The following is a 12,929-nucleotide window of genomic DNA, read 5'->3' on the forward strand; positions in this document are numbered from 1 at the left end:
TTACTACAGTAAACAGCAAGTGATTCTAGGGCACTGGTGGCTTTCATCCTAACAATGAATATGCCCTTATTATCATCCATTTGAGCATAATATTGGAGTGTTAAATGCTCAGATTTGGAGATTATTTGCAGACTGGAAATAGTGAACTGGTTGATATCCTGAATTTGGAAACAATATACATATAGGGTTGAAGTATATGTGATGCTCATTTGCTATTGACAAATGCTTGGATCATACCACTTGAATGGTAGATGCTTTTTGGGATATTGTGAGTGTTGAAAGTCCAAAGTTTGGATTGATTTGTTGCTGGTTATACCAGGGTATTGACTGGTTATTATCTGCATGAAGGATACCTATCATCTTCACTTGACATACATGCAATATAATCTAACCGGTTGGACATGTATCAACTCCTACATAGAGTGGCAACTGAATGAGATGTTTTGGGGTTGTTTTGAGGTCTGAATACTCTTGTTTTAATAGAGAAAATACTGCTAGTTATAGCAGTGGGCTTGCTGTATTTGGTATTGCTACTTGCATACAGTACAAACATTGATACTTGTATAGACATACTTTGTTGTTGGGATGTTTTGCCACTACCATAGAATGTTTTGAACTGATTTGAGCTTGGTTTATGCTCACTTGACTGTGTTTTTTCATTGTTGGAATACAATTTACAGCAAGCAGGTTTTCAGGAAAACTGTCCCGAATTGTAGGAAATTGTCCTAAATAGTAGGAAACTAGTCCTGAACTGTAAGAAAAGGAGTCAAATACTTACAGGTTGTATACATCACTAAATACCTAAGCTACAACTATGGCAAATGCTCAGTGCACTAACAATATCACTCAAATTGTGGGAGAAAAGCTAGACAATTGCTTTATGGAAGTTCCGTATGAAGAATTTTTTGGTTAGCAGAGGTTATTGGGACTTATGTACATGTGATGAGGCTGGACCTAAAATGAATGAAAGGAATCTGACAAATGATCAGAAAATGGCTCATAAGCTATGGACTAAGAGAGCATGCAAGGTGTTACATTGATTTTCCTTATGTATATCAAATGCTATGGTTATACAGATTACTGGATGCAGTTCTCCAAAGGATGCATGGGACATACTCATGAAGAATTATGAAAATGTAACACATGCAAGACAGATTCAGCTAAAGCAACAATTCAATAACATGTCTAGAAATGGCAAAAGTATTCAGGTCTACACTACAGAGATCAAGAACATAGGGATGCATGGGACATACTCATGAAGAATTATGAAAATGTAACACATGCAAGACAGATTCAGCTAAAGCAACAGTTCAATAACATGTCTAGAAATGGAAAAAGTATTCAGGCCTACACTACAAAGATCAAGAACATAGCGGATCAGCTTGCCACCATTGAATCTTCAGTGTTTGAGGATGATATGATTGCAGTGACATTGAATGGACTTGGCAAAGAGTATAAAGCATTTGATACGTCTATTTCTGTGAGAGCTAAATCCCCTAATTGGGATGAGTTGATTGCTTTGCTACTGTATGAGGAAGTTAAGCTTGGGCTAAATACAGGTTTTAGTACGTCTCAAAGCAGAGATATTGTTCTTTACTCTAGCCAGTGTGGTAGAGGCGGCAGAGGTCGTGGCTCTTTTTGAGGTCGAGGAGACACTCGAAACACTTATGGACATCATTAGCACAATGCCTAGCATGGCACAAATACACATGGCCAACATGGATCTGGCGGCTTTAGAGGCAGGGGGAGATCACCCATGGTAGAGGTGGTGGATCTGGTTCATGGCAATCAAATGATCATTCCAACATGGACAAGGACTGTCATTATTGCGGTAGATACAGGCATATAGCCAAAGAATTTCATAAGAAGTGGGTTGACATGAAAGCCAAGGGTAGACAGCATGGAAATTATGCTTCATCTAGAGGGGTTCCTGATGATCAGGGTGATAGGTTGTTTACCATGCAACATGTGTCTAAGAATGCATCTAGGCAGAACAGAGATGAGAGATGGTACATTGATTCAAGGGCTTCAAATCATATGACACCCCATGTATGAGATGGTTGCAGGTTCACATGGTTATGTGTGTATTGGGGATGGCACCCAAGATGACATTCAGCATATAGGAATTGTTTCGTTGTTGATGCTCGATGGCAAGAAAAAGATCCTGTATGATGTACTACATATACCTACAATAACCAAGAGTCTTTTGTCAGTTGGACAAATGGTAGAACAGAATCCGCAATTGAGATTTAATTGAGATGGATGCTTTGTTGAAGAATATGGTAATGGCTACAAATTGATTACTAGAGGTCGAAGAGATGGCAAAATGTTTACTCTTGATGTGTCAATTCCAGAATTAAAAGCGGTCATGTTTGCACATGATGATGTGCTACACGGGATGTTGAGATATGGCATAAGTGGATTGGCCATATGAATGTACAAAAGCTGAAATCTATGCATCAAAAGGAGATTGTGCTTGGACTGCCTAAGTTCAAGTATCATGACTTTGGACATGTATGTGATGCATGTCAGTTTGGAAAGCAAGCACAGTTTCCATTTATGAGACATGTACGGAATAGCTCATGACCCTTGCAGTTGGTACATTCAGATGTATGGGGTTCATCTCATAATGCTTCATTTGGTGGTACTTGTTACCATATATCCTTCATTGATGATTTCAGCAAGTATACTTGGGTTTACATACTGAAATATAAGGATGATGTGTTTGATGCATTCAAGGACTTCAAGAAGCATAAATGTTAGTTGAGAAGAAAAGACGATGCTAGGTTGCATACATTTTGATTGGTATTATCATTTTGAGCTCAAATAACTGATAAAATAGTAAGTGATGACTAGGAGGTTGGAAATAATAACAAAAGAATAAGATAGGGCCTAGAAAAATTGCAAATAATTTTAGAAGTTATTTAAGGTCTCAATACCTCTTTGAATCGTATCTTTATTCAATTCCTACTCTTGAGACCAGCCTATCATTATATTTTAGAGTGTAATGATAATATCCCAATATTATCTAGCCATGTGAATACAATTAAAAATAAATTGCTATGAACCCATCAATTGGAGAATGGTTATTTAAAAATCCAAGCGTCAAATTCTATGAAACTTTAGTTAAAACATATTGTCTAATAGACCTACATGCACTAAATATCACACAAGCTAAATAATAAAATTTCATGCATGCATTTCAATATTTTAGGCAAGCTACGAAGGGCCAAGCCATTATGAGTGGATAAGAGAGCAACCAAAGGATTTAGGGTGCCCATCCCAAAAGGATGTATATAATGTGTAAAAATGAATAGAGAGCCACTCTCATGTGTGCAAACTTTTAAGCTCTTGATTCCATCTCTTCTTGCATACTTCCATTGTAGCCAAAGCTTGTGAGACAAAGATAATGAGTCTAGGTAGGAGAGAGAGAGAGAGAGAGAGAGAGAGAGAGAGAGAGAGAGAGAGAGAGAGAGAGAGAGAGAGAGAGAGAGAGAGAGAGAGAGAGAGAGAGTGTGTGTGTGTGTGTGTGTGTGTGTGTGTGTGTGTGTGTGTGTGTGTGTGTGTGTGTGTGTGTGTGTGTGTGTGTGTGTGTGTGTGTGTGTGTGTGTGTGTGTGTGTGTGTGTGAGGGACCAAGGTTGTGAAGCCTTCTTTTCTTTTCTTCTCTTGTTCTATTCTTGTGGTTATCATGCCATAACATGTGGTGTGTTAAGAAATCCATTGGTACCATGGGAGAAAGATAACGAGAGAGTGAGGGATTGGGAAGGAGAAGCTTGTGCTTCTCTATTGCCTCTCTACTTTCTTTGCTATGTGAGGTTTCAAATAGTTTGGATGTAGCACATTTGCATTTGAGAATAATACCATGCCCAAAAATTATTTGTCATTTAACATGTTAGATTTATAGAAAATTAATGTTTGGCCTAAAAAGTTCATGGTGAAAACTTTGTATAAGCGATTTGTAATAACAGCCCCTAATAGTACTAAGTAGTTAGAAAGGTTATAGAATCCATGTGAACCTCATGATAGTAATTAGTTAGAAAGGTTATAGAATCATGAATATACAAAGTGAGCTATCGAGTGCACCATTGTAGATTCTTGCAATGGCACATCCATTACAATCATTTGAGTGGAATTATATAAAATAATAATGTCTAATTTTTAAAACAAATCATGCAATAACTTGTATCTATCTTGTTTCCACTTTGGAAGTTTATAGAAAGTAACTCTATCCATGCGAAATACATCTTGAAACTCTTCATCTGTCAAGTAAGTCTGCAAACACAAAACTAGCAAAGTTAATGTTAACAACATCATATCATAAAGGTGTGGTAACACTTAGATAGGCTATAATTACTAAATCAAGTAGAGAGCTTGTACTTCATGCATTTAGTAACTAAATCTCCTAGGATACCTATACTTAATAAGTTGCATTGACTAACTTACTAAAAACATATAATCATGAATTAGATAGAGAGAAAGAGAGTGAGAGAGAGTTGCATTTGTAGTGTTTGCCTCATGCATTTTAACTATCTAGGATACATATTCCACCAATACAACTAGAGAGGGACTAAGAGAGTGAGAGGTCGCATGTCTTGCCACTTCCCTCATGCTTTTATAAATGCCAATGTGTCATCCCTTGAATTTAAAAGGGAGAAATTCAAGTGAAGCATTTTGGCCTCTTTGACTAAGAAGCTATACGGAAGATGAATATTGAATTGCTTAAGAAATTAAAATAAGACTAGAGATATTAACAATTGTTCTTTGAGAAAGGTAAGTGTACCAAAAATACTACAAAGAGTAGAGAGTTTCTAGCATTTTACGAGCCTTCATTTTTTTCCCCGTGCACTTGCATGCGCACATACACAAACACACATATAGTTGCTAGTTTATATCATGAATCAATAGTTGGGATCAATTTCGTTGTATATGTTCTACCCATTTCACACATACACATGCATATGCATGTAGGCGCGCGCACGTGCGCACGCACACACACACACACACACACACACACACTCTCTCTCTCTCTCTCTCTCTCTCTCTCTCTCTCTCTCTCTCTCTCTCTCTCTCTCTCTCTCTCTCTCTCTCTCTCTCTCTCTCTCTCTCTCTCTCTCTCTCTCTCTCTCTCTCTCTCTCACACATTACACTCCCTAATGGTAATATTATAGTTACACACATGGAATTAGATCCGAGAGATACCACCCTCATAGGTATGCGAGATGGATAGCGGTCTCCTAGTTATGCTCAAGAGCATGGTTGTAGGTGGGAAATGCTTCAATCATCATTATTTTCTTACACTTTGGACTTTCCCTTCTTCTTGCACTTGTCATCATACATTTTATGGCACTGTAGCCAAATATGACCCTGCTTCCCACGATAATGACAAGTCAATGCGGAGCTACACCCATGAGACTTACTACAAGACTATCCACATGACTGAGAAGAATAAGACTTCTGAGGGTCTCTCCCATGGCGGTCATTATCGCTCTTAGTATTATTACCTCTGACTATCAAAACATGGAAGCTATAGGAAGCATCAATATTATTTATGTTAACCTCTTCATTCAATAGTGCACCCTCTATATCTTGCAATTTCAGCCCATCAGCATGTATATTTGTAACATAGCAGTACAGAATGTGTCCTATGACTCTAGCAATGTAACCAAAGAACATGGGAGGAAGTCAATCTCTTGCGAATAAAAGTGGCTAAAAATAGAATGAAACTCATTTAAGTGGGTAAACATTGAAGTCCCCTCCTTCATACAAAGGTCCATGAGTTGCTTTAGGCAATACATATGAAAGGTAGGGCTTTGTTTGTCATAGACAGTACAAATCTTATCCCATAGCTACCAAGTACTTTGCTCTTCAAAGAAAACATTATAGCAAATCTACTTAGAGAGTGACAAAATGATTGTAGATTTACATAGCTCATCCAATTTAGCCCAATCCCCTACATTAAAAAATTTGGGCTTTACACCTTCATGTTTCAATGGCTTAATTTGCAATTTTCGCACCAAAAATTACCATATTTGTGCCTCCCAATAGTTGTTATTAGTGTCATATAGTTTGTGAATATTAAATATAGCATTGTCATTTGATCAACCAATCATCGTGCTAAGAAATGAAAGCACATGACAAGTAGATGGGCTACTATAAAGTACTGAAGATCGGCCCAAAGTCATAGCCAACACAAGGGCTACGCAAGAGAAGTTACCGAAATAGTGAGCTGTCTACTAATTGCAACCAATGAACTATCAAGACAAACTACTTACTCTCATAAACAATGCTAAAAACAATAATTACAACATGCTGAAATAAATGTAGTAGTAAATCCAAAACCAAGTGTGGAAAAATCAACTAAGAAAATCCAAAGTTCAACTACTAGGTATATCCTACAATTGGTAGTTGATTGAGCATGTGAACAATATCGAGAACTATCAAACTCAATGTGTTTGAGAGAGATACATCTAGTGGGCATAAATGTCATGCATGTAGTAGGTCTCAAGAATACCATAAGAGAACTTCCAAATGCATAACAGATTGGGCAAGGGTAATGAAGCTCAATACATAGCCAAGCAAGATGAATACATCACTGACAACACACCGACAAAGATAGGTGCTAACTCCAAAGCATGAATCAAATCATCCCACTAGACAATAATTGCATGCAAAGAGCATAGACATGAAATAAGTGTCCCACAATCTCAATGAAATGAGCTCAAGCTCAACTGCATAAATCCAAAGCTCAATGTAAACATCCAAGTGTCAAGTAGCTCCCACTAAAGCAAAACCGAATGGTAGATTAGTAGTCAAACTCAATACATGAAGTACATAAGCATTCGGAAGTTAATATGTATCAAGACTATACATCTAGGAGCAATATATATAGCCAATCCTCAAGCCCATATAACTAGGCGATCCACTAAAGCAACTAGAGCATGTAGCTTAATGCTCAAAATACATATAATCCAGCTCAAATCCAAATGCCAAAGCAAACCATAATCACATCCAAGCATGTAACTCAATGCTAAGCATCACTGTAAGCATTTAGCATAGCCAAATGACATCAATATATGATAGGCATAAAGCTTTTCATGTCAAAGCTTGTTGTCCAAAACTATATACAATAGTGAAAATGACTACTAAATGGAACCAATGCAAGCTCAAAGTTAAGCCAAGAGCACCTTAAGCCCGGGGGGTCCACTAGGGTTTACCGTATGGTACCACGTGAGTATAAGGGAGGGGGGTTATTTAAGGGAAGGAATGTACATTTTATAAGGTAAGGTCCCATAAATAAGGGGTAGATAAGGGGTATTCTCATATATTTCTTGCACGCAGGTGACGTCTCCTTATTACTACTAGTGAATCCCCCGTGACCTTAAGATATCATCCAAGCATACTCCAATGACCCAACATTAGTACATAGGCTATAGTAGCATCAATGAGTACAACAAATAGAGATATAGTTGTCCTTGGTTGATAATAACATGCTACCCTTGCTCATACAGGGAATGGCTAAAATATATCACCTCAATGTGGTGCTTAAATCCAAGTTTGCAATGTCAAGAGTCTTTACCCGATGCCCAAGAGTATTATTTAAGTACTAGAGGCCACACAAGAGAGTATGCAACTACTAGAAGTCCATGATAGGGTGCTAGAAAAGCATGCAAGCTGTGCTTGATGGGCTAGAGTGTGTGCTGGTTGGATTGGGCTCAAATGGAGCTAAACCAATGCTAAATGTAATCCTTAGAAGGTCTTGAAGTAAGATCAAACCACCTTGGAGCAAGTTGAGATTATAGCATACCTTGTGTAGAGGCGCAATCACCAAGACCCATGGATCGCTTATCGTTCAAGTGTTTCAAGCCAAGCACTAATGGCTACCTCTCACATAGCCGACACGCTTTCTCTCTCTACAAGTGTAGTGAGCTTACCTCCATGCCCGATCAAGTTGCCTCCTCTCCTGAGCACTCTGGTAGCTCCACAATCCAAGTGCAAGCTTCAAGCAAGCTCGATCCTCAAGCTCCACGCTCCATGCTCCATTACCGTGAGCAAGACAAGAGAAGAGAAAAGAAGAGAAGAAGAGAGGAGAAGATGGAGAGCTTCTCCACCACAGTCCCTCGCCCTCACACACTTGCTCCCTCACACTCTCACACTCCCTCTCTCAAGCATAAGCTCAAGCATAAGCTCAAGCAAGCAAGAAGAATAAGAAGAAGATAGCTACTTTTGGCCACACACAAGAATGAGCTTCTCGTTCACTTTTCAACTTTATATACAAAACCCTAAATCCCTTTTGGGCAGTCATCCCCTTATCCCCTTTTTTATATGGCCGATTATGGCCTAGACCCTTTTTTCCACTATCCTCCTATCTTCCTAGCTTCCTTCCTACCACCCATCTACTTTTACAATTTGCATGGGTCCGCCTCTTAAAATAAATCATGGTGTGCCTTGCACCCTTTTACAAAAGTATTGACTTGTGCTTTTTCTTGTGCGCCTTTCTCCTTAATTTAGGACTTTTCTCCACTTCTTGTGTTTCCATATTTTTCTTGGCAGCATACCTTCGTCTTCCGTTTCACTTTTGCCTTGGCCTTGTCTTTTACTTTAGATTTTTCAGATTTTCCACCTTGTTCGTCTAAGGGTTAACATTACCCCCCTCCTAGACGAGTGCCAGTCCCATGCACTCACCGTCGTAGATAGCAGGCTTTGGCATGCACCGAAGACGTGGGTGGAAGGGACTGATCGTTGAGATATTTGCAATCACACCTATTGCAGCCTCTTTGTATGAGGCAGTTCTGGGCTTAGGACATGCAGGCAGACTGAATCCCATATGCACAAAGAGGAAAACTGTAGCCATCCAACAACTACAAAGCATTGTACTAGACTACCACTTTTGATAGATGAACGAATACATGATGATACTTTTCTTTATCAGTTAGTGTCAATCTTGTACTTGTCAGTCCTACACAAAATTGTGTTTATGAGTCCAAGTCTCCAACTTCATTCGCATTCCTACCTTCAATGAAGCTTCCATGGCAGCCATAGCTAGCAGCACCCTGTTAGCTTGAAGCTTTCATATCTCTCTCCACAGGCCAAATATCTTTGAACTTCCTTCTGGAGAAGTGTTTCTCTACTTCTAGAGCTCCTCCTTGGCACCTCAATCATTGAGATTGGGCAACTATAGCTTCTGCATTGCCTCTTTTTAGAGTCGCTGCCATAATTGTGTCTGTGGGACAGTACCTACCTACCTCTGTTGGAGCAACCATATCTCATCAATCAGGCCATATCTCTTCCAAATTTATTCTCAAGAGATGTTCTTCAAGTCAAGGCGCAACTTCTTGGCACAAAAATCAAGGAGGTTGATGCACACCATGCCCGGTATTTGCATTTTTCCAAATTTGGGTGCAATTTTGACAACAACCACTTTGAAGGTTAGATCTCTCAACTCGGACAAAATGAGTACAAACCCTCTTAGGGTGAGTTAGATCCATTAGTGAGGATCCTCCATCTCAAAGGGTTTGAGCAAATCCGACCTGTGGAACTCATAGGAGCTCATTTACTAGTCGATGGTCCCTGTTTTAACAAGATAGCCATAGCCACTTACTGTCAAGCTTATTTTTCCTTCATTTTCTCTCTCCTGCCACTTAAACCAAGCCAAGGAAAGTCTAATCTAAAGTTTTCAGAAAGTATTCAACCATCAAATCAACAAGGAGGGGAAGCTATGAATATTTTTTTAAAATCATCAAGTCAAACTCAAGCAACAAACATCAAATTTCAAACTAGTATCTCTTGATACTTCACTGCCATTGCTTGTGTCTGTTGACACATATAAAGATCAACTCATTGCTGGTTATGCTCAACCATTTGAAGCTGATTTCCATCATGGGGATGACAAAAATCAAGTCTTTTATGAAGATGCTTCTCATGAAGAGTAACATTACTCTTATTGCTCAATTCAACTACATGGAATACTTGTTTATTCAGCTTGCAGGGATAGATGGATTTACTTGTTTTGAAGAGAAATCGATGAATTTATTTGAAGATTTTGAAGACATTTCTGCTGCCTCAAAGATGATGATACCTTTGCTTGGGGGGACATGGACATAAAGATTGATACAACTAGTGCAAGCAAAGTCAATGAAGAAGCAGATCAAGAGGACGAAAAGATCAAAGAGAAAAATAATAAGAAGAAGAAGCATAAAGATCATGAAGACTTTGAAGTGGCAAACAAAGTGAAGTACAAGTACAGGAAGCTAGACAAGAAGAACTGCAATGAATCGAAGATCTATGTCAAAAGTAATGCTAAAAACCGCAAGGGCCTCACAGTCCTTGCTCCTATTTTTTACTGACTTTTTTAGCCTTGTATTGCCTAGCCCAAATGTCTTTATCATAAGCTTGTAAACTCCTCATGTAGCCTTTGTACTACAACCTCTGGATGACCATCATGTTTGTGGTACCCACACTTAGCCTTTTATGCGACAGCCTCTAGTGTTTTGCCATGTTTATGGTATGCCCACACTTTACAGGTGTTACTTTCACGAAAGCCTCTATACACTTTATACTTTCTAGTTGTGATTGAGGAGGGGTGTTGAGATATTTGCAATCACACCTATTGTAGCCTCTTTGTATGAGGCAATTCTAGGCTTAGGACATGCAGGCAGACTGAATCCCATATGCACAGAGAGGAAAACTATAGCCTTCCAACAACTATAAAGCATTGTACTTGACTACCACTTTTGATAGATGAATGAATACATGATGATGCTTTTCTTTATCAGTTAGTGTCAATCTTGTACTTGTCAGTCCTACACAAGATTGTGTTTATGAGTCCAAGTCTCAATCTTGGAACCTAATTCACTTGTGTAACAGTTGGTCTCTCCTTGTCTATGTCAACATGATTCTTGTCTTCATCTTCCATCCTCCATAGCTCCTGCCATGCTCTAGATCTGCATATTTAACACTGATGTTGTTTGCCTTGAAGGAGTTTTGGTGGTGGTGCGGATGAAGGTGGTTGGTGGCACTTTGTTGGCCTGATTGGTTGGTGATAGGGTTGTTGAAGTTGGTGATAGGGCTGGTTTTTGTTGGGAGTTGCAGTCATGGGTTGGCATGTGTTGATGTTCTGGGGATTCTGTGGGTGACGATTCTTTGGTGGGCTTGTAGGATGATAAGGGATAAGAATTCAAAGTTGAGTGTTGATAAAGAGCTGATTGTACTTTCATTGGAGTCTTCAGTACCTGCAATTGAAAACCTCTCACATGGTCTCTCCCTAGGGATTAATGCTAGTCTTCTTATCATGCACAAGACGTAGTTTTATGAGTTTGGAAGACACGTTGAACTCTAAGCAAGATGAGAGTATTGTATTGTACTTGACGACCCAAACTATGTATAGATTGTGGTGCAGATATTATGTGAGTGCACGTGAATACTTAGATGGTACATAGTTAGAATACTACTAGTTAGGTTCCTCGTAGCAATGTGTGGATGAAGCGAGGGTTCAATGGGGTGGAAAAATTTGACGATGTTGAGAAAAAGTACACTTGAAGGCTTCTTGAGATATTAATTGTGCTTTTGACAATGCGATGTAGCATAATTGAGCACATTGACGTCGAGATTAGATTGTAGAGGCCAATATTAGATTTGATCGGGTAGTGGGGTCTTCAATGTCAGTGGTGGTCGATCGCCATTGTTGAGTATACCTAAAAAAAGAAAAAGAAAGTGCACTACTTGGGGGTGCATCTATCTCATTGTGTAGTGTTGCATGGTGTATGTGCTAGTAAAACTGGGAGTTGGGTCGAACCTCAGGGAAGCCTATTGTGTTGTCCCATACTTGAGGACCCAGTTTGTGTATAGGGGATGTGCTATGGGTGTTGCTTAGGGAGACCGATCTAACCATAGGTGAGCATAAACTCCCTAGGTGTGTCCTGCCCTTGATGTGCCCTAAGTGTGAAGTAAGGGGGTAGGAAGGGCTAGGGGGTTAGGCACGGAGCCGGGCACGGAGCCGACTAACCAAGGCCACCGAACATGCCTAACCTAAGGACCCCTAGGTATAGTGTTTGTGGCACTCTAATATACATGGAAAAGCTCATTGTTTCTTTCCTTTTTCTTTGTGCGAGTCTTTGTTTGTTTGCTATTTCTTTTTTTTTCTTTCTCTTTTTTTAATTTTGGAGATGCATTGGGAGGGGGCACGCTAGACATCATCTTGATACTCTACAGTAGTTACATTTCGAGGGGGCCTAAGAGATGTACCACAAGGAATGCATGGCTTGGCATGGATCCCTTTTCTCTTCTGACAGTAGTTGTTGTGGCCACGGAGGGGACTTGGTTCCTGCACTCGTTCTTTCCTTCGTTGATGTGATTTAGAGTCACGCCCTTCTTCGTGGACCAGCTCCACTGGCTCCTATTGAGGCGATTGCATTTGCTATTTTGGCTTCCCAAACCCCTAGTAAGGAGAGTTCTTGTGAGGTTCAACTAGTTGAGATTAGGAAAGCACATTGCTCCTCTACTCCTTAGCTAGCGTTATGCTTAGGTGTCATGGCATGGAGTCCATGTTGCAGTAATGTGTTAGCTTGTAGGCTAAATCTTTGATTCCATCTTCGTTAGAGTAATCTCCTCCTCCCTTTTGCCTTAGTCATTCTTCCTCCTCTTGTGGCATTTGCTTGCACTCTTCTTCTAGTCTCTTTGATTCCTCCTGCACCCTTTGTAGCTCTCTGTTTTCTTTGGAGGTGGATCGAGTTCTTAATATGGGAATTTTGAGAGTGTGATCTTTCCTCTCCCCTTGACTTAATATTTTTTTAGCCTTGCTGCTCATGGATTGTCCTCTCGCTTTCTTGTTGTTGAGATGGTTGGTCATTCTCCTTTGTATTAGTAACTCACTCCCCTTGTTGTTGTGATGTTCCTTGTGGACTTCGTCTCCCTCTTGTTCTTGGATTGGTGA

At 39.6% G+C, this 12,929-nt stretch overlaps 1 protein-coding gene across 2 annotated transcripts in view; it reads right to left on the reverse strand.

The window, feature by feature from the left end:
- Window positions 1-4,004: 4,004 nt before the first annotated feature.
- Window positions 4,005-12,929, reverse strand: part of LOC148024856 (villin-4-like) — a 70,945-nt gene continuing 62,020 nt past the window's right edge. For both annotated transcript variants that reach the window (XM_087694520.1, XM_087694519.1), the window contains exon 22: window positions 4,005-4,273. In XM_087694520.1, coding sequence (XP_087550646.1) covers window positions 4,160-4,273 — 114 coding nt within the window. In that variant the 3' untranslated portion in view covers window positions 4,005-4,159. The remainder of the gene's footprint in view (window positions 4,274-12,929) is intronic.

This window comes from Lygodium microphyllum, chromosome 15 (assembly GCF_053477565.2).
Source record: "Lygodium microphyllum isolate KBCC chromosome 15, Lygodium_microphyllum_v1.1.10, whole genome shotgun sequence".
Lineage (NCBI taxonomy): Eukaryota > Viridiplantae > Streptophyta > Polypodiopsida > Schizaeales > Lygodiaceae > Lygodium > Lygodium microphyllum.